This window comes from Triturus cristatus, chromosome 3_2, assembly GCF_964204655.1.
Source record: "Triturus cristatus chromosome 3_2, aTriCri1.1, whole genome shotgun sequence".
NCBI classification, from domain to species: domain Eukaryota; kingdom Metazoa; phylum Chordata; class Amphibia; order Caudata; family Salamandridae; genus Triturus; species Triturus cristatus.
In genome coordinates this window covers 163,346,617-163,367,147 of record NC_140584.1, presented here as the reverse complement: position 1 = coordinate 163,367,147, position 20,531 = coordinate 163,346,617, and the positions used below count along the sequence as shown (strand labels likewise).

General features: G+C 46.9%; 1 protein-coding gene across 1 annotated transcript in view; it reads left to right on the top strand.

Moving 5' to 3' along the window:
- IL10RA (interleukin 10 receptor subunit alpha) overlaps positions 1–7,272 on the top strand; it is a 48,984-nt gene extending 41,712 nt beyond the window's left edge. The window contains 2 exon segments of the mRNA XM_085647428.1: positions 6,294–7,107; positions 7,110–7,272. Coding sequence (XP_085503554.1) covers positions 6,294–7,107; positions 7,110–7,138 — 843 coding nt within the window. The 3' untranslated portion in view covers positions 7,139–7,272.
- Positions 7,273–20,531: the final 13,259 nt, after the last annotated feature.

The window sequence follows — 20,531 nt, the reverse complement described above, 5'->3', positions numbered from 1 at the left end:
CAGCAATTTTACATGCGTTCCACAGATCTCCCGGAACCACGATATCGAATAAGGTGTTCAGATCTATCCACAACACCTTCGAAATTTTAACGAAACGCTCAACTTGCTTGTACCACTCTGCAGGCTTCTCCCTGAGCCTGGGAAAATCATTCGTAAATGATGCCAAATCCCCCCTGCTCCATGGTACATGCACATATCCTCCATTCGCCACCTCTCTCAAGGGAAGGATCTTTACCTCCTGCAAATCTCCTTCAGAGCTCCCTCCTTTCGCTCCCCTAGAATTCCTTTTCCTAGCCCATTTCTCTTGCCATTTGTCAAGCATCAGCCATATTCTCATAGCTACAATCAGTTCCTTAGTATGTGACCTTAGACCAACCACTCTTTTCTCTTCCAATTCCCGCTCAGTACAATGCATCCTATGGTTCCCTTGTAATGCTCTAGTCTTGGATAGATCCACCCCATATTTTCTAGCCAAACCCGCCAGTTTCTCATGTGCCGCTCGTGCTTTACGAGTCACATCTTTTGCTACAAAAAGCAATTCATCTGGAGTATATGTCACTACTCTCTCAAGAGGTAGGTTCCCATATATTATTTCATCCGCCTCTGCTTTAAGTCTTACTACATCTATCATTCCTGCCTTCAAGGTCCCTTTCAAGACCTGACAACTTGCTCCACGTCCCTCATCATACTCGCATTCCGGTTCCTGCTCTCTCCTTTCTTCTGGTGGTTCTATGGGAGCAGAATGGCTCGTAAAGGCAACTGGGGTTGTCCCCGCTCGGCCCATATTCCAGCTCATTTGCTTCTTTGGCGGTACCCATGACCCTGAATCTGATCTCGACTCCATCAGAGTCCTCGGCCTCACCGGTCTCTCGTCCTCTTCGCCCCTAGATGTGTCTGACACCGCTGCTAATGGTGTACTCCATTGTACAGGGCTTGGAGGTCGGGCCGTTGCCCCTTCCAACTCACTTTCTCCGCTTTCTCTCCTCGTTCTTTCTGCCACTCTTTCTGACCTCTCTCTTTCTTCTGATTCCGGACTGTATATCGACACAATCGGTCCAATGGTGACCGGTACCCTTAAGGCATCCGGTAACCTCATCTCTCTTTCAATCCTCCCACTAGACTCAGACTGACCCTGTGAACTCGCGGTTTCAAACGAAACCAACCCTTCCACTCGGGTCTCAGGCTGGATTGTTACCCTCCTAGAGTCTCCCCTCTCACCCCACCTATCATCCGCTTCATCTGGATTATAAGGGGGTGGTCTCTCGTCTAGCAATCTTTGCAATACCCCATCATCAGAATCACTATCTTCCTCTTTCTGTGCTTTCCCATGCCTTATCCCAGTCTCCTCCATTAGCGCGGGATACAGTTTCGCTTCCTCAATTGTCTGCACTCTCCATCTTTTCTCCGCTGCGTCCCACTTGGCATCCTGAAATGCCCTAATCGACTTCCTCATTCTCTCCTGACTTCTTCCCTTTTCCTTATCATGCGCTGCTCTAATCCACGCATGTAATGCTTCAAACTGTGCTGGTCTTGGCAAGGGTTTTAAGGACCCCATCACCGTCTTCAGTTGGTACAGCACTGCTAGTCTAAATGAGCCATACCTCGGGAAAGCTAGTTCCCCTTCGCCTTGTGTAACCTTGTGCCAATTCTCGATCCAAACTATAGTATGTAACCCCACATTCTGTGCCATGTAATGTGCCGGGGTATCCTCGGGAGGGGCTTCTTCTCCCCCACGAACAACCACATGCTTATCGCCTCTACACAACTCTCGCAAAGCCCTAAGGCACTTCATAATGAGCAAATTCGATCTCGCGCTCTATTTACTTCTTGTTCTCGACTCCTCCAATAACAGCGCGACTCACACCAACCGGCCTATCACAGCGCGACACTCTCTGACGTCACCTTCCTTCGCTCGCAGCAGTTCCCTTCTCCAAACTCGTTTCACGCTTACTCACGTCCCATTCACACACTGAAATAACCAATTAAGTTACTTCTCTGGCTGTCCGTCCACAGCCTCTGACTGTTCGTCCACAGTCTCTCGACCTTGTTGACCTCAATTGGCGCCCGTCTGCCCCCGTCCGGCCAGACAGATCGCCTCTGATAGGTTACTAACACTCCGATCTGCACACCACAACCCACGACCAGCGTTAAGTTGCCATACACACACGCATTCGTTCCCCCTATCTCGGTCCAGGTGATCGATGGTACCTCACGATCTCCTTTGGGTGGTCAACAAAATCTATCTCAGGTGTCTTCTACACCACAATTCCCGGGCTGCGCGCGCTCACAGCCTGATCTCACAATCACACGACATACACAACAACTCCGCAAGACATCACACAACAAATCAACACCGCAATCTACAACATCTCATTTTCATACTCACTCCTGGAACTGCTGCTTTCGGCCGTGCTGCTACTCGCCGTCGATGCTCATCTGCTGCCGTCTGCTGCTCGCCATCTGATGATTCAGCATCACTTATCGTCTCTTGGGCCTCAAGGGTCACTTATCCTTATCTAATCTTCCCTCGCTATCAGTAAGAAACCATCCTCGTTTGCTACCAACTGCTCCGGCCCATTTTAGTATCTCGCAATTATCTACTGGAACCCACTCTGGTCAGATGGAACTTTTTACTTGCCCAATAGCGTGGAGGGAAAAACACAATTATCAAAATTACTGTCCGCAATTTGCCATAATCAAGGACTCGAGACTTAATCTCTTGGCTCTCTGGTTTTTATTATCAGCATAAAGATTTGCAGATACAAAGTCCTCAATACGAGGCACAACAAGTACATAGGCACTAACACAAAAGCTACTCTACGGAGAATCCGCATACAGCTAAAAATAACAAAGTACAATCTCTAAAAGCATGAGGTAGAACACCACCAAGAAAATGTCGATACTAGGGACACTGAACCATACCATCTCTGTCCCTACTCTGCACTAGATGACATCCCTACTTAGCAATCCCTTGAGACCCTCATCGAATAAAAGGTGTCAGAGTGAAACTTCATAAGAAGTCTTCACTTAGAGAGCTTTGGTCTAAGTTGCCCCCTCTATCCCTTCGCCTAGCCTTCCTCTGCTCTGGGCTGCTCTGAACTGCCTCCACCCTCGGGGCGCTGTCCCTAATACAGAACCCCAAAACTCAGAACACGCCCTCTGCGCCTCCTCTTCTGCAGGGTCGACTTTCAGAAATTTTCCACAGAGCGCTGTCCAGTTCCATCGTCCATCGCTTGGCCTTGAGTCCCAGACGCCATCCGCACTAGGAGTTACGATTGGCACATTCCAATACACTCCCATGTCTGGCTTTTACTACATAAGTCAATTTGTGAACAAAGAGCTTCTCTACTAACGAGCAACTGTCCTTGCACCTGGGGTGAGATCATGCAAAGCAGACATTCTTCACATCTTTCAAGTTGCAATTTACTACAGCCTAAAACCTCTACTGGAATAAATCCTTTTTGGCCTATTGCCCTTGGCTAACATAAGAAAATACCAGGCCTTTCGCCTCAACGATATATGCGAATTCTGGCCACTACTTCGGTTACACAAGCAGGTTTAAATCACAGTATTGACATTTACGTCTTTCTTTCATGTGTGGTCAAACTAAACAGTCCACAGACACGAAGTCTAAGTTACACATTTCTAACACCACATTGTTCAAAAAAAAGGACTAAGCTCTATGCATTGCTTCAATATATACATGAGATGCTTGTACATAGCTAATGCTTCTATTAAAATCAATATAGGTTATACAATTCATAATACATTGCACACAAAATACCTGAGTACACATTTGATTATATGCGGGTGCCGACTAACCGTGAGTATAATGCACCCCTACAATTTTCAAACTTTTAAGCGCTACATCAGATGCCATATGATTGCTGTTCGCCATCTTGCATTAGCAGAGTCTCTTGCTCGTGACCGCGGAAGCATTTCTTAATACCTCCAGGTCATTCTGAACGAGGTCCTGGCTTGGGGCCAGACGCCTTCTTTGTTCTCCAGCTGCTGCGTGCTTACGTTCCTAGCCAGGCGTGCGTGGGTGCGTGATATCATCGCCACAGTCAGACAGACAGTTTGGACTTCGTTAGTATTCCACGAGCCTCCTTCTGCATAGGGGGCCCGCAGCTGCTCAGGAAATGCAGACCTCTTCACTTAACTTAAAGCCAAAGGGGTGCCCTGGAGTCCTGGGCTCATCTTACAACACTAGCTTAAAGTTGTTCATGTACCAAAGGGAAGAGGGTGGAGACTTTAGAGTACTTCGGATCAGCCAGTCTATTCTGTGTCAGCAAAATACCGGGATCTGCTAACACGGTATTCTGCGGGGGTGCATGTACTGACTGTTCAATAATGGGGCAGGGAATATTGTGAAGTTGAGGCTCTTTCTGAGGGAGCACTGGCTAAGGAAAACTGCTGGTGCTGGGTTCAAGTCAGTCCCATGTCAGATACTGCTGGGCATTAATTCAGCTCAGGCCTAGTGCTTGCATGCCTCCATCTACAGGCACATCTGGCATGCCACTGACTGCCTCAGCCCTGCTGTTTTTCAAAGGCAAGCCTGCATGTGACTAACTGCCCTGCTCCAAGTGTTTTTCAAAGTCAAGCCTGCATGTGACTGGCTGCCCTGCTCCAAGTGTCTTTTTACGGCAACTCTGAATGTGACTGACTGCCCCTGCTGCAAGTGTTTTGCAAAGTCAAGCCTGCATGTGACTGGCTGCCCTGCTCCAAGTGTTTTTTTTTAAGGCAAGCCTGCATGTGACTGACTGCCCCTGCTCCAAGTGTCTTTTTACGGCAACTCTGCATGTGACTGACTGCCCCTGCTGCAAGTGTTTTGCAAAGTCAAGCCTGCATGTGACTGACTGCCCTGCTCCAAGTGTTTTTTTAAAGGCAACTCTGCATGTGACTGACTTCCCCTGCTGCAAGTGTTTTGCAAAGGCATGCCTGCATGTGACTGACTGCCCTGCTGCAAGTGTCTTTTTACGGCAACTCTGCATGTGACTGACTGCCCCTGCTGCAAGTGTTTTGCAAAGGCAAGCCTTCATGTGACTGACTGCCCCTGCTGCAAGTGTTTTTCAGAGTCAAGCCTGCATGTGACTGACTGCCCTGCTCCAAGTGTTTTTTTAAAGGCAACTCTGCATGTGACTGACTTCCCCTGCTGCAAGTGTTTTGCAAAGGCAAGCCTGCATGTGACTGACTGCCCCTGCTGCAAGTGTCTTTTTACGGCAACTCTGCATGTGACTGACTTCCGTTTTGCAAAGGCAAGCCTGCATGTGACTGACTGCCCCTGCTCCAACCGTTTTTTTTAAAGGCAACTCTGCATGTGACTGACTTCCCCTGCTGCAAGTGCTTTGGAAAGGCAAGTCTGCATGTGACTGACTGCCCTGCTCCAAGTGTGTTTTAAAGGCAAACCTGCATGTGACTGACTGCCCCTGCTCCAAGTGTTTTTTTAAAGGCAACTCTGCATGTGACTGACTGCCTCTGCTGCAAGTGTTTTTCAAAGTCAAGCCTGCATGTGACTGACTTCCCCTGCTGCAAGTGTTTTGCAAAGGCAAGCTTGCATGTGACTGACTGCCGCTGGCTGCAAGTGTTTTTCAAAGGCAAGCCTGCATGTGACTGACTGCCCCTGCTCCATGTGTTTTTTTTAAAGTCAAGCCTGCTTGTGACTGACTGTCCCTGCTCCATGTGTTTTTTTTAAAGTCAAGCCTGCTTGTGACTGACTGTCCCTGCTCCATGTGTTTTTTTTAAAGGCAAGCCTGCATGTGACTGACTTCCCCTGCTCCATGTGTTTTTTTTTTAAAGTCAAGCCTGCATGTGACTGACTGCCCCTGCTGCAAGTGTCTTTCAAAGGCAAGCCTGCATGTGACTGACTCTACTCCAGCTCTATAGGGACTCTGCCACACTCCAGGGACCTTTAAATGGCAAGCCTGGCAATATGTGAATGATTTTAATTAGCAGCCTTTTAGAGAGTTGTCGGCAATGTAACAAAACGCACTTTTAGCTGTCAACATCTGTGTTTTTGCGATCAGAATAGTGTTAGAAGGAGAAACAACAACGGCAGTACTACTGCCCTGAGGTGTTTATGATGAGCCCCACCAACTGATCAGTCCACTTGGCGCAAGCACCATATCACAGTGTGTACAACAAAAACTCCCTTGTTGAATACACTGCCCATATAGTTTGAGTAAAAATTCCAATGTTTAATTTGTTGCACATAATAACCAGTGTCATGAACTTTCTCACACTAGTCACTCTCGACCATGCTGTAAACGTTAACTCATTCCTTTCCATTTCAGAAATCGCCCATTAAAGCCAGCTCGCTTTGGATGGAGAAATGGCAGCCCCCTGCATGGATTGCGGACGTGGTGGTGAGCTTGGATGAGGAGTCAATAAAGAAGTTGTCCATGCTCCAGAAGAGCTCCCCAGTTCGGCTGAGCACAGACAGTGGCTTCTGTGGTGACAAGATCTCGTTGGAGAATGAGAGCCGGTTCCCGACTCCATCGCTGGGCTGCCCAGATCAGTCTCCTGTAGTGCCTCGACCTCCAAAATCCAACTGGACCGGCACAGAAAGCGGCATCTGCGTGAGCGGGACCACCTCCAAGTCAAGCGAGCTTGCTTGCACAGAGAGCCAAGGCTATCGGAAGCAGCGTAACGAGAATAAATGTGGCTTGGATCTTGCGAATGCGGCGAGCCAGGGTTACTTGAAAGAATCAAAGCTCAAGATTGACCCCAGTCAAAATGAAGTTATGTGTGAGGGACCCGATAACCAGAGCATCTCAGGCCTTCCAGTCACTTTCCAAAGAACTATGCGGCTAGAAGCTGAGCTCTGCAAGACTGACCCCCCTCCACCGGCTGGAGTCAATGGGTACTTAAAGCAGTCATCTAAGCAACTCAGCAGCTTTAGCTATTTGAGCGAAACTTTGGGAAAAACTCACATTTCTTTATTGGGCGAGATGGGACAAGCAAATTCTTTGGTCTGCTCGGAACTCAAAGGTCCAGGGTTAGTCCACACAGTGTTGCGTGATCTTGTCACAGAGGAAGACTTTGGCAAAGACCTTATGGAAGAAAGACACATTCCTGGCAGGTTTTGTGCTGACACTGACATGGTTTTCCCCCTGGCCTCGAGTCTGAGGACACATGATGGATTCCACCTGGAGTTCAATACTCTTTCACTGGTAGATGTTGACATCAAAGACAGATAGACCTAGGAAAGGAAGATGCGAGACTACGCTACCAGATCGGAGATCTTAGGAAGGCGGACATTTTGTGGTTTGGCCTGCAGACCTCGGGTTTGTGACTGGTTCCAGTTGTGGCTTTTCCGGTGTTTGACTTCGGAGATGGACATTTTCCTGCCTGGTGTATACAGATATTTCTGATTAAGGGCTTCAGTAACTCGACAATCACATACACTATATACAAACAAGTTGATATTATTACTTTTGAGTAGTCACTGTGAACTCATCTGAATCTGGGGGTGATGTCATTGATCAAAGAGATGATAATCAGAAGGTTGAGAACAGTGATATATTGTCAGCTTTTGCACTCAGTGACCAATGATATTTATTTAACTTTATTATATTTGTGTTATTTATATGTAATATGTGTATGGTTGTCCCATGGGGGCAAAGTAGTAACATTGATAGAAGGGGCGGAAGGACGGATAACGAGGTTTACATTCTATTCGTCAAGGGTGAGGTGGTTCTTGTATTCCTTCCTAAACTGCAATGTTGGGTGAAGTCTTGAAGTCATTGAAGACTGTTGCTTACAAGGCAGTACTGCAGTACCACTACTTCCATTACTACTGCTCCTACTTCTCATAATAACTGGATGTACTCCAGAGTATAGCACTGTAAGGGAGGAAGGATTGAAGGACCCTGCTCTGCACATCGCCCCATTTTACCAAAGACAGCCTCCTCCAGACCCGCTCCCGGCACTCGTCTCAGGTGGCGTGGCCTATAGGACTCTTCGTTTAAGGTTTTTGGTGACTGCAGAATTCAAGGTTAGCGTGAAGCCCTTGGGAGGGAACGAACCAGAGGTTGATCACAGTGCACTAGTACTGGGTGTGTAAGATATGAGCTGCACATGTACCAGTGATAGGCACTTGGTTTTGTGAGATGTGGGCATTGTGTCCTCGTCGGCCCTGAATGCCCTCTTCCATACGCAGCGCCATACTTAACTAAGCTATGGTACGGCAGGTCTCTCTCTAGCACTGGCACTCTTTCAGGCTGCTTAGCGTCTTGTACACACCTCTGCATCGCAGTGGAAAGGTGTGTGTGAAGTCTTGGATTTTGCACTGAAAGTGTACCCTTCCAGTTCAAAATATGATGTGTAGGCCTACTTTTAATCTTTTCACACGTACGCCGTACAGTGCAGCAATGTATGAAAAGTTAGGAGAAATAAAAACAGCTCTCCTTGTTAATGCTTGCCTTGAGGAGGTGTTACTTTTTTCCACAAAGCCATGTCTACCATTGTTGGTAGACAGGGCTTTCTGACAAAAACCATGGGAGGCAACGTGAAAGCGACCATGGAATATCCATGTACTACCCATGGGAAAACCCCTTGAAGCAAGGTAATGCAAAGAAGTGCAAAACACTAACAGGCACATGCATCAAAGCTATTTGCGATCGCAAGCGGCGCGAATCGCAAAAATCGGCCGTTTGCGATCGCAAAAATAGCTTTTGCGATGCATGAAACAACTTGCCACTCGCAATTTAAGAAATCGCAAATTATTGTGATTTCTTAAATAGCGATTGCATTTAAGGAATCCCTAATTGAGATTCCTTAAATGCAATGCATTACAGTTAAAAAAATTGCGATTTCGCTATTAGCGTGAGCAAATTACCATGAGGCTGGACCTCATGGTAATTTGCGAAAACTTAGAAAAATGCACTTATTTGCATTTTTCTAAGTTTCATGTTGCCCACACACATGCCCTTAGAGCATGTGTGTATGCAACATTTGTGCAGAGTGAACATACATGGGTGCAATAGGGTGTCATTTTGACACCCTTGCACCATCGACATTGCGGGAGCAATTTGCGAGTGCCTACTGGTACTCGCAAATTGCTCCCGCAATCTCTAATTCATTCCTATGGGCCTGGAGGCCCATAGGAATGAATGGGAAGACATTCCTTAATTGCGACTCGCAATTTGCTAGTCGCAATTAAGGAATTTGTGGGAATCGCTATTTCTTTAGCGATTCCTACATGCATAGGGTTTTGCTATTCCTTAATTGCGATTCCTTAATAATCGCTATTAAGGAATCGCAAAACCCTATGATGATGCATGTGCCTGTTATTGTGTTACTTTTATGCTCCCTTCAGCACAAAAACAAGTTTTGCTTTGGGAAATAAATACTTTATCAACACTTTGCACTGGTTTCCATTACTTTCAGTGACTTTGCAGCGGCACAAATTGTTGGTAAGCCAGCCTCAGAGTGGTATCTGGTGTACGATGCATATTCCAAGAACCTCTCCTTCCTTTTGGGGAGGCCTACATTTGCACTAGTGATGGGATAATGCCTTCCTTCCAACCATAGCTGACCAGGTGTTGTTCACTTAAGAGGACCCCCAAGTGCTCGACTTGGGGGAACACATTGATCATTATTATAGGGAACCACCAATGAATGCTGACAAAATACTCAGAGTACTGATTTGTTGTTTGTACCGTTTTTAAAATTCCCGTAAAAATACAATGCATTTATTTTTGTAAATGTAATTTATGTTATTTAATATTAATAAACTATATTTTGTAAATGAGCCAGACATGCAATTGTATTGAGTAACTATTACACAAGTCCTGTTCCGGTCTGCACTCTGCTCCAAGCTGTGCTCTGATCTACAACACCTCCGCTACTCTAGGGAACACACAAACACACACCATGCAGAGGCCTACAAGTGCACCTCTAGCCAAACCCACAACATCCTCTACGACAGAGGTTTTCAAACTAGAGGCGAGGCGGCCTTCCTGGGGGGAGGGGGGGAGGGGGGGGGTGGTCCTAAATTCATATCATGGGGGTGTAAGGGGGTCTGGCTAAGGGGAGAATTTATATGCCCTCAGCAAACAGCTAAAAACCATGGTTTTGGGGAAAGAAACCAAAGTGGAAGGGAGTCACTCTATAATGGGCCATCAGTAATGTCTGTTTTTTACTCATGTCCTGGCTAAAAGTAGGTTTGAAAGTGGGGAAGTATGGAGGGCTCCAAATAACCCTCAAAGTCTTCCCACTGCTGTGGCGCTTTTGTTACAGGGGGCTGATTTTGGAGCACAGCTGCAAAACGGTCCCCCAGTAACAAAAACCACCCCAAACTGTCCTCCACCCTTCCAGCCCACCGGGAAAACACCAGATGCCGCTCAGTCAGGCCCTGTTCAGCTCTATCAGTGCACCTCAGTCATGACCTGCAATTCCCTCAGCTGCTCCAGAGAACTCACACTGAGCTCTGTCATTGCACCTGTATTGTGACCTGCAAGACCCTCTATAACCTCCAGGGACCCACACTCTGCTTCTACCAATGCACCTCAGTGCACCTTCCTGAGCTGCAGGACCCTTAGCAACTCCAGTGATCTCACACTCGGCTTAACCAGTGCACCTCTAACTTGACCTGCAACAGTTTCTGCTACTCCAGAGGTCCTATATTCAGCTCTACCAGTGCACCTCTACCTCACCCTGCAACATCTTTGCTACCTCAGGAACTCACATTCAACTCTACCAGTGCATCTCAGTCCTCACCTGTAATAACCACTGCTTTTCCAGGATTCCACACTCTGCTTTACCAGTGCACCTCTACCTGGCCTTTAACATCCACTACAGTCCAGGGACCCCACACTCCGCTCTGCCAGTGCACCTCTCTCCTGAGCCACATTGGTACATGAAAGAGCCTATTGCCCCTTTCCCAAGGCTGGACCACGACTCCCTGTCCCACATTGTGACCCGTATTAAGTCAGGCTCACCCGCAGACCCATGTCCACCAAGGATATTTAAGTTGGCCCTCCCAGTGATTGAGGGAGAGGTCCTCGCCCTGCTCAATCGATCACTGGAAATGGGGAAGGTCCCCAGTAACTTTTAGGAAGCCAGAGTAATCCCCCCTACTAAAAAAGGTGGGAGCTGACACCACCAATATGAAGAACTACAGGCCCATATCCCAACTTCCTTTCCTGGATAAAATAATGGAACAGCATATCCTCAAAACCCTATCAATATTTATAGAGGAACATCAGCTACTTGAGGGTAGGCAAGCAGGATTTAGAGCCCACCACAGCACCAAGCTGGTGATGCTGTCGGTGTTGGACGAAACCAGGCTCACAGCAGACAGCAAGAAACCGTGTGCCCTGGTCCTCCTAGACCTCTCGGCAGCATTCGACACGGTCATCCACGGTCAACTTCTGACATGCATCAGGGACATAGGTATCCACGGGACGATACACCAATGGATAGCCTGATTCCTGACAGACTGAACTCAAAGGATCCAAATGGGTGACTGTGTGTCCAATAGAGGGTCACTAACCTGCGTAATCCCTCAAGGATCGGCTCTATCGCCGCTTCTGTTTAACATCTTTCTCGGACCGCTGTTGGGTGCCTTGTCCCAGGTGGACTGCCAGGTGTTCAACTACGCCGATGATACACAACTAATCCTGCAAATCGACAACACCCCACAATCCCACGCACCTGTGCAAGATATCCTTAGATACGTGGTCAATTGGATGAGAGCCAACTCACTTAAAGTTAACCCAGACAAAACGGAGGTCCTAGCCATCACCTCAAGAAGCAACCCGTGAACCGACCGCTCCTGGCCACAGGAGCTGGGAGTCACCCCGACTCCAGCCCCAGTTGTAAAAAGCCTTGGTATTAAAATAGAAGACACACTCACACTGTCCAACCAAGTAGCCTCTGTGTTTGGGACCTGCGTGGGCCTGCTGAGGCAGCTAAGGAAACTATCACCCCGCATCTCATTTTCCACCATGCGGACAGTGGTGACCGTACTGATCATGTCCCACCTAGAATATGGTAATGCACTATATATTGGACTACCGGAAAAGCTACTATGCAAACTGCAAGTAGTGATGAATGACACAGCTAGGCTGATCTTCAAGCTCCCCAGACAGGCACGGGCCACACCTTTCCTGCAACAGCTACACTGGCTTCCCGTCAAACCGCGCGCCAGATTCAAGGGCCTTTGCATTGCCTACAAGGCCCTTCATGGGCAAGTCTCAGGATACATCAAGGAGCGCCTAGGGAGATACGTCCCCGGCCGCACCCTACGGTCATCCAAGGGAGGCAGCTGGCCTGCCGGCGGTTTAACAATACAACTAAAGGCAGGCGAGCCCCCTTAATCTTGATCCCGCAGCTGTGGAACAAGCTGCCTGGACACCTCCGGTCCCTTCAGGAAAAAACGGAAGACCTTCCTTTTCATAGAGGCCTGGACGTAATGCAGGTGCTGACCAAGGGCGAACATTCACTTATTTGTGGTGGGCTAGGGCTACTCTCTCTCAGCGCTTAGAGACCTCCCGGTATTAGGCGCTTTATAAATTGCAGTTACCATAACATAACATCTACGACTCCAGGCATCCCACACTCACCTCATCCAGCGCATCCAAATCCTGATGCACAGATATAATTGGTTTTCAGGAGTCCGCCTACATCTCCACCAGTTGACCACAGTCCTCTAAAACATCACCATATGTAGTTTAATTCTCCACTGCCCCTGCCACAGCTCTGCAAATACATCTCAGTCTAGACCTGTCTAGCCTGCTGGTATCTGAATACTGAGGCTGACACAGCTCTGCTGATCTACCTCAATCCGCACTGACAGGGATCCTGGTACTGAAGCACGCATGTGTCTCATAGTTGCCAACGTTTGAAAGAAATTCCAGGAACACTTTTCAGCACAGCTATCAATTACTTACTTGAAAATTTACCACACCCACTGCCCCAAATCTCCGCCCACTCCTCTCAACCATATTTAGCATAATTTAGCCCCACCTACTTATTATAGTGCAGATTATAGGGTCTACTCAATAAAGAGAGAATTGCAGGGAATTGAGACGGGAATTTCAAACTTAAGGTCAAAGTAGCTGAGTTGTAAAAATTCTCCAATTCAGCTGCATTGGAGAACTTTTCCAACTCGGCTACTTAGGTCTAAAGTTTAAAATTTCCATCGCAATTCCCGTCAATTCTCCTTTTATTGAGTAGGCCCATGACTTGGCAGGGATGAAAGTGCAATTGCCGGGCCTGTCCCAGATAGTGAATTACCCTGGACAGTCACCAACTTGCCGGGATTGTCCTGGCAAAAACTGGACAGTTGACAGCTATAGCTCTCTGTCAATGCACCTCAGTTCCGACCCCAAATACTTGCTGGCATTTCATTATAGGCCCGCACTGCCAATGCACCTTGATTCTTCCTAGCAGGCCTCCTTTGCCCTAGTTATTCCAGCACTGAGGCCTACACACAGCTCTGCCGAAGTACCTCAGTTATGCCATGCAGACCCTTTACTGTTTCATTGTTGGGACCCTTCACACATCTCTGCCAAAGCAACTTGTTTCTGCCATGCTGCAGCCCCTGCTGTTCCAGTATTAGTTCCTACACACAGCCCTGGTTATGCGCCTCAATCCGGTCATAGAGCATTCCTGTTTCATGGGATTTGAGCTCACACGTACTGCTCCGGCAATGCACCTTAATCATGACACACAGAGACCCTTGGTGTTTCATCAATGGGGCCCCACATACAGCTCTGCCAAATCAACACGGTCCTTCCATGGAGCCCCCTCTGCTGTTCTAGCACTGGGACCTTCACACAGCTATGCTGATGCACCTGAATGCAGCCCTGAGTAGCACCTCTGATATCAGTTGACTTGGGCCTCCCCCCACTCTTACACACACACAAACTGCTCTACCAATGAACTGTATTCCTGTATTCCTGATATGCAACCATCCCTGCTTATCATTCGCCAAGAACAACGCATAGCTCCCCCAGTGAGCCTTGATTCTCACCTGCCAATCAACTTGCTTATCCACACACCTACCTCTCCCTCCCTCCTTCCTACTCCCCAGCAAATGATCTTGTACTCTGGGCACAAGTCCTAAAAAAAGAAGTGGAGGGGGCTAACCTAGTTAGGCAGTATGCAAGCGACATCACGGCGCGTGACATCACGGCGTGCGACATCACGGCGCATTACATCACAGCGCATGATATCGCACATAGCATCACAGGAATTGACATCATAGAGAGTGGCATCACAAGCCACAACTTTACAGGAAGTGGCTTCACAAGAAGTGACATCGGATCTAAAGCCCTCAAAAATATGTTTAGCAGGTCTATCATAATAGCACAGTGAGCTATGGAAGATGATATGAGACTTCTACACCTTGCTATCCCCCAGTGTTATGTAACACATCCTTAAAATTAATTTACAAACTTATATAATTTATTGTACATGTAATATGCACATGTTGATGTAAAGTGCACTGACACCCTGCATTGGGATGAGTAGGGCTATACAAGAAGAAGTAGTGGTACTTAAATTATTTCAACGTCCCCTCAGGTGTAGTAAGCTCTATATAAATGCAATTTGCTTTGTGTAAATACTGGGAAAGACCAACACATCTGACAATCTTACAGTGCATGCATATCTCCTAAACAGGGACTGAACAAAGTGAAAAGCTGCCTCTCTTCAGTATGTGGGAAGAGCAAACAAAGTGTGAGCCTTTGTTTCCCCTCCACTTCATTTGCATCAGGTGTGAGGCTCCTGACCTCTCCCAGCCAAGAGACTCAAACAAAAGGAGGCCAGATGACCCCTCAAATTCGGCCTTTGTTATGGGCCCAGCAGGAGTCTTAAATAAGAAATTCTCATCCCAGCCTGCATGTTGTTGCTTGTTGTAGATGGAAAGCAGACAATGTGCAGGTCCTGCGGAAAGTGTCCCGGTGTTTGGAAATTACACTAGGACGAGTTCAGCACATTGTTCAGAGGGGCCCAAATTCTTGGCAGGGTGGACGGCATTTACACTGTGAAAATAGTGGGTGGACGCCATCTACCCTCGTATACCCCCGACTCGTGTCCTGCTTGTACTGGATCTGCCGATGGACACCACAGCAGAAATAGAAAAAACATTGACAGAGGTTTGGGTTACAGCAGTTTGACAATGACCTAACTAGAGAATGACCTTTGCCAGTTCCTTGAATTTCGAAGCTGTCGGCTAGTTTTATGATAATTTTTGTAGGCAAAATTTGAGTGGCAATCTGCAGTTTTCTGCGTGTTTCTGTGATGTTCAAACTAACCCTTGTATGGCAGAGACAGAACTTAACAGCGATGTTGTCGAAAAAATTTCTGTCACATCTGTGTGACGCCTTGAGGTTTGGAACTACCAAGGAAATAACCAAGCCGGAAGTTGATCGCCACCAATGGCAACTTCCTCTTTATGCGTCTACAAAATGTATGTGCTTAAAAAACACATGAGTAACGTCTTTGTAAATTTTACGTTTATTCAGCAGTGTATGAAATAAGATCCTCATTTTGAGAGGAACGTGACGCAGGGAATCCGGTAGGGGGAATAAGGAACTTGATTTGGAGCTCACTTTGGATAATTTTGGTAACAGAAACATCTGGATACAAGAGGTGTTTATTAATTAAAGCAAGAAAAAAATAGGGGCATATTTACGACATTGTCATGCAGTGCAGCACAGCAAGTCCCCTTGCTGCACTGCCTGACACAGAAAGGGTAGGAATGCACCGTGTTTAAAAGAATATGGTGCATTCCTGTCTTTTCCCTTGTGCTTGCGCCATTTTGGCTGCCTAGCACCAACTCAGACATCCTTGCACCATGGGGCAAAGAAGCCTCTGTTACCAGTGGCGGCTCCTCGAGGTAGTGCTGCGGGGCAGTGGGGTGGGGCGGGGGAGGGGCAGGGTGGGGGGAGTAAACTCCAGCTTACGGCCGAACGGAGTAATGTAAAGAAATACATAAATAAAACAAATTAGATAGAGCGTGCTGCAACGCCAAATGGCGATGCAGCGCGCGCAATGTAATTCGTTTTTTTGATTTCTTTCTTTACATTACTCCGTTCGGCCGTGAGCCGGATTTTACTACCCCCCCCACCCTGCCCCTCCCCTGCCTCACTGCCCCGCAGCACTCCCTCGAGGAGCCACCACTGTCTGTAACATGCAGGATTATTTTTGTGCAGGAAGGGGTACCTTCCTGCAGAGATGTTTTAAGGCATGGGCAAAAGGGGGACTCTGGCCCAGGGCCTCAGCTTTTCAAGGAGCCTCCTGATATAGCCAGCTCTATTCTGCAAAGAGTCTTGCTCTGATGAGCCTGAATAATTCTTAAACAAATTCTTGTAAATACCATTTTCCTTTAATTTCTTTTCAATGTAGGTGATGTGCGAGAGTCTATTACAGACATTTTGCAGATAAATGTTGTGTTTATGTTTCATGCAACATCCATAAAAGGTTTCTTTTAGAACAAAACATGACCTCAGATATGAGAAATGGCCATCACAGAGATTATTTGATGTAATAGTAGCGAGCTGCTGCTGTGTTACAATATTGAAAACAAAACATGCCTCTAGCCCTGAATATTAGATGTAAACACATTTAGAATTTGGACGAGTGTGACTGTGCACAGTCAATGACCTGGCCAAAGAGGGCATGAAAGAGCTGAAACTGGATAATAAATTCAAAGCAGCTCTGAAGAAGGGCCCCTCAAATCCTTAAGATGTCCCTGCCTTCCTGCATGAAAACAATCCTTAGAGGCATGTTCCTCCTTCTGCAGCACACAAATAGAATGAAAAAGTAACGAGGATAAATAAAGATATTTCTCCTCATTATGTCTTTCCTGGGAAGGCGTATCTTTTTGGCTTATTCCCAGGTTTACCAGCCCTGGTAAGTCTGGGAATGCTTAAAAAAACCATGAGAACACCCACGCAATGCCCATGGAATGCCTTCCTAGCGCAGAGTAAGGCAACACAGCGATATGTAAGGCATAGCTTTACACAAGATTCATGAAGCCATTCAGGGCCGCACAAGGTGGCCTTGCCTGGCTTCATACATCTCATATCTGAGTTGCATTGTGCATGTACTAGGTTGCGTGGTATAAGCATGACGCAACTGGGATCATAAATATGGCCCTACAGGTTTGTGCTCGCACTCACATGACGTAAAGTGATGCAAACTGCAATGACGATCAATTTTCATGCACACAAGATATTGTACACCAAAATTTGACCCTCACTGAGTGCCAGAGTCACTTTAAGCCAGTCCCCATTAACTTATGCAAAGGGGGCATGTCTGGGACAGAACAACACAAAAACTGTAGCTTTTGTTGCAAAGCCAGGTCTAATAAAGTACCATGTTGTGACATTGCACCAAATTCTTATTCCAGGTGAAACCAGGTGCAATCAAGAGGTCAAGTGATCTATCACTATACATAGGTGTAACAAATGCTTTGCACTAAAACACACATTGTACATGTTTAATACTTCCATGGTTGCCTCCATGTAGGGATTTGTCCTGGAGCTGCACCTCGGTGATAAATCCCTTGCCAGACTCTGCTGCTTCCATCGCGCTATGAAGCGAGACTGATTCAGGTAGCACCGCCCCTTTTTAGCATGAACACCAACAATGACATCATCAGTCTGGTTGTGCGCTATTTTTGTATTTTGTGCAACACAGCACTGACACATTTCACAAAGCGCTTCACTACATGAAGGATGGCGCTTCTTGGCCTTTTTTAGGTCTCGGCTAGCGAAGGCTGCGCTTGCGCAGTCTCGCTCGCGATATTTAACGTTTTAGAAGTGGGGCTTTAACCCGCGCCTCTTCTTCCCTCTTCTCCGTTGGCTGGCCTCTTAAATGCTGGTCAGCCATTGGGGAAGAGCTTTGTCTCTCCAAACATTCGGGGGCGTGTTTTTTACTTTCTTTCTCTCCTCTGGAATGTAAACATTCCAGCCAATGGCAAGAGGAGAGAAAGAAAAACACGCCCCTGAATCCGAAAACGCCGCTGCGTTTCTCCGAGGCATTTCTGCTTGACCTCGGAGAAAGGCGGTGGTGTTAATGGCGTCCTCTTCCCCTGCTCTCGGCTCCCGTGTTCGGCTGCTGCTCTGGTCTCCTCCCCCCTGTCCTCTCAGGCTGTGCACGCAGGTATTTGCCAGTGCCTCTTCTACCCGGCTGTCTTTTATTCCTTCCTTTGCTTTGTGATTTCTGTGGCACTCTGCGTGTCCGAGGATCTCTTTCACAAATTTTTATTTTTTTAAATTAACAATTATGCCTATGTATATGCCTCGGAAACCAATATTTCTATTAAAAATATATATAACGAGGTTACAATAGATTATCTCTGGCGTATTCGATATATATTTTAAGCCATACAAGTATGCTTTCTATTGATAAAGCGTTGTAAAACATAATAAAAACTTGCAGAGTTTAAAGGTTAACATAATGAAAGGAAATCCGTAATTGTAAGGTAATGGCTATGACCGAGTTAGCCGCACTGTTACAAACACCTTTCTGCGATGGCCGCTAACTCTAAAATGACGTTTTACCTCCTTCCGCTCCCTCCTTCGTATTGGCGAAAATTGTCGGTAGCCCACACATTCGAAGTTATTCAGTCATAATCCCAACTTTAGTCACAAAGTTACACGTAAGAAAATGTATATTCTTATGAATCACTGCAGAAGACTGGAACATTTTAGATTAATTCAAGGTGTAAAATTGTGGCCACACTCGCACAATTTGTAAAGATATGCGGTATATGCAACTGCGGAGTTGAGCCTTTATAACTTTACTGTTTGTCAAAAGCAGCAGCTCGCCTAGGTTTTTAGCTCAGCCGAGTGGCGGCTTTTGCAATGGCAACTTTATTATTTGTTTGGAGAGAGTGAATGGCTTCGGCGTTGGTTTATGTCGTAGCAGTTGTAAGTGTAATGATTGGTTGGTCTCGGGAGTGCGTCATTGCTTTGCGTCGGAGGAGGTGCTGTTTGACCGGCGTGTGTGCGCGGTGTGACAGGTCAGACATGGCGGCTCAGTGTATGCGGACGGCGTTGCGGAAGACTTTGCTTTTGAGTAGCACATCGTTGCGGTAAGATTGCCGGTGTGAACGCTGTCTGAGGTCACTTTGGTGTCTCTATCAGGGGTCACTCCTGTCAGAGAGTCGTGGGAATTGGAGGAATCGATGCCTTTTTAGGTCTCGCTCGCGAGATTTAATGTTTTAGAAGAACTTTCCCTAATTCAGACATATGGTCTACAGGTTAGACCCACGTCACGCTTGCATGTACATCAGCCACCTGTGCTATTTCACTGGGACTATAACGTGCTCCTGCAGGGCTGGTCTTCGTTTCAGGTTAATGAACCCACTTAGAAAGCCTACTGGAATGAGAATATACGGTCAACATATTATACACAGTTTTCTGCTTTTACTACTTTAAAGGGATTAAAGCCCACGGAGAAAGGCGGTGGTGTTCATGGCGTCCTCTCCCCCTGCTCTCGGCTCCCTCGGTGCTCCCGTGTCCGGCTGCATGTGTGTGTGTGTGTAGGTGGCCCTGTGGGTGGCTCTATTTGTGTGTGGGTTGCTCTATGTGAGTGGCACTCTGTGGGTGGCTCTGTGTGTGTGGGTGGCTCTATTTGTGTGTGTGGCTCTGTGTGTGGGTGCAAATGCAATAGGTCTCGCATTTGAGAGTGATTAAGCTATTGACATTGTAAATAACAATGCCGTTTCTTTAAATGTTTTAAAAACAAAAATATAAACAAAAATAATATCATGAGCAATGCCAATAGCTCTAACTTTAACAATGCCGAGACCGTTGCATTGTAAATGCTTGTTTCACAAGTTTCCGGTTGTACTTCTCCTCATACTGGGATGGAAGGCCACATCTACTTTAGATTTCTCCGCAGACCTTGAGTCATCTGGCTGCCTTACATCCAGTTATAACCTCTCTTTGGCAGAAAGCATCACAACCGAAGGGGCATATGTACAAGCCCCTCTCGCCACCACAGCGTAACTTTTTACGACGGTGTGGTGACGATAGGGGCATTGCCTTATTTACAAGGCAGCGTTAGGCCACTTAACCTGAAAGGGGTGGGCAGTGGGTGTTTCGGTGGACATTCCACCGCAACACCTTTTGCTTTTGATGCTGCCCCCTATTTACAAGGGCAGCGTAAATAGGAGGCAGCGTCAAAATTAAGACCAGGGAAAACCTTAAGTTGGCGAAACGAGGAGAAATGCATTATTTCTCCTCGTTTTTGCTTTTTCCATGTGTGCTGCCTTGTGCAGCACGCATGGAAAAAGCAAAATGCCTGGGATTGTTTATGTACAGGAAGGTCCCCCTTCCTACACATAAATAATATATTTTTTAAATGCCATTTTGTGACTTCCATGTGTGCTGCATTAAGCAGCACACACAGATGTGACAAAATGGCATTTAAAGATTGTTTATGTACAGGAAGGGGGACCTTCCTGTACATAAACAATCTTTCCCCTGCACGCAGACACCCTTGCACTATGGTGCAAGGGTGCCTGCGTTGGCGCCACACTGCTAAGTGTAGTGTAGCACCAGCAC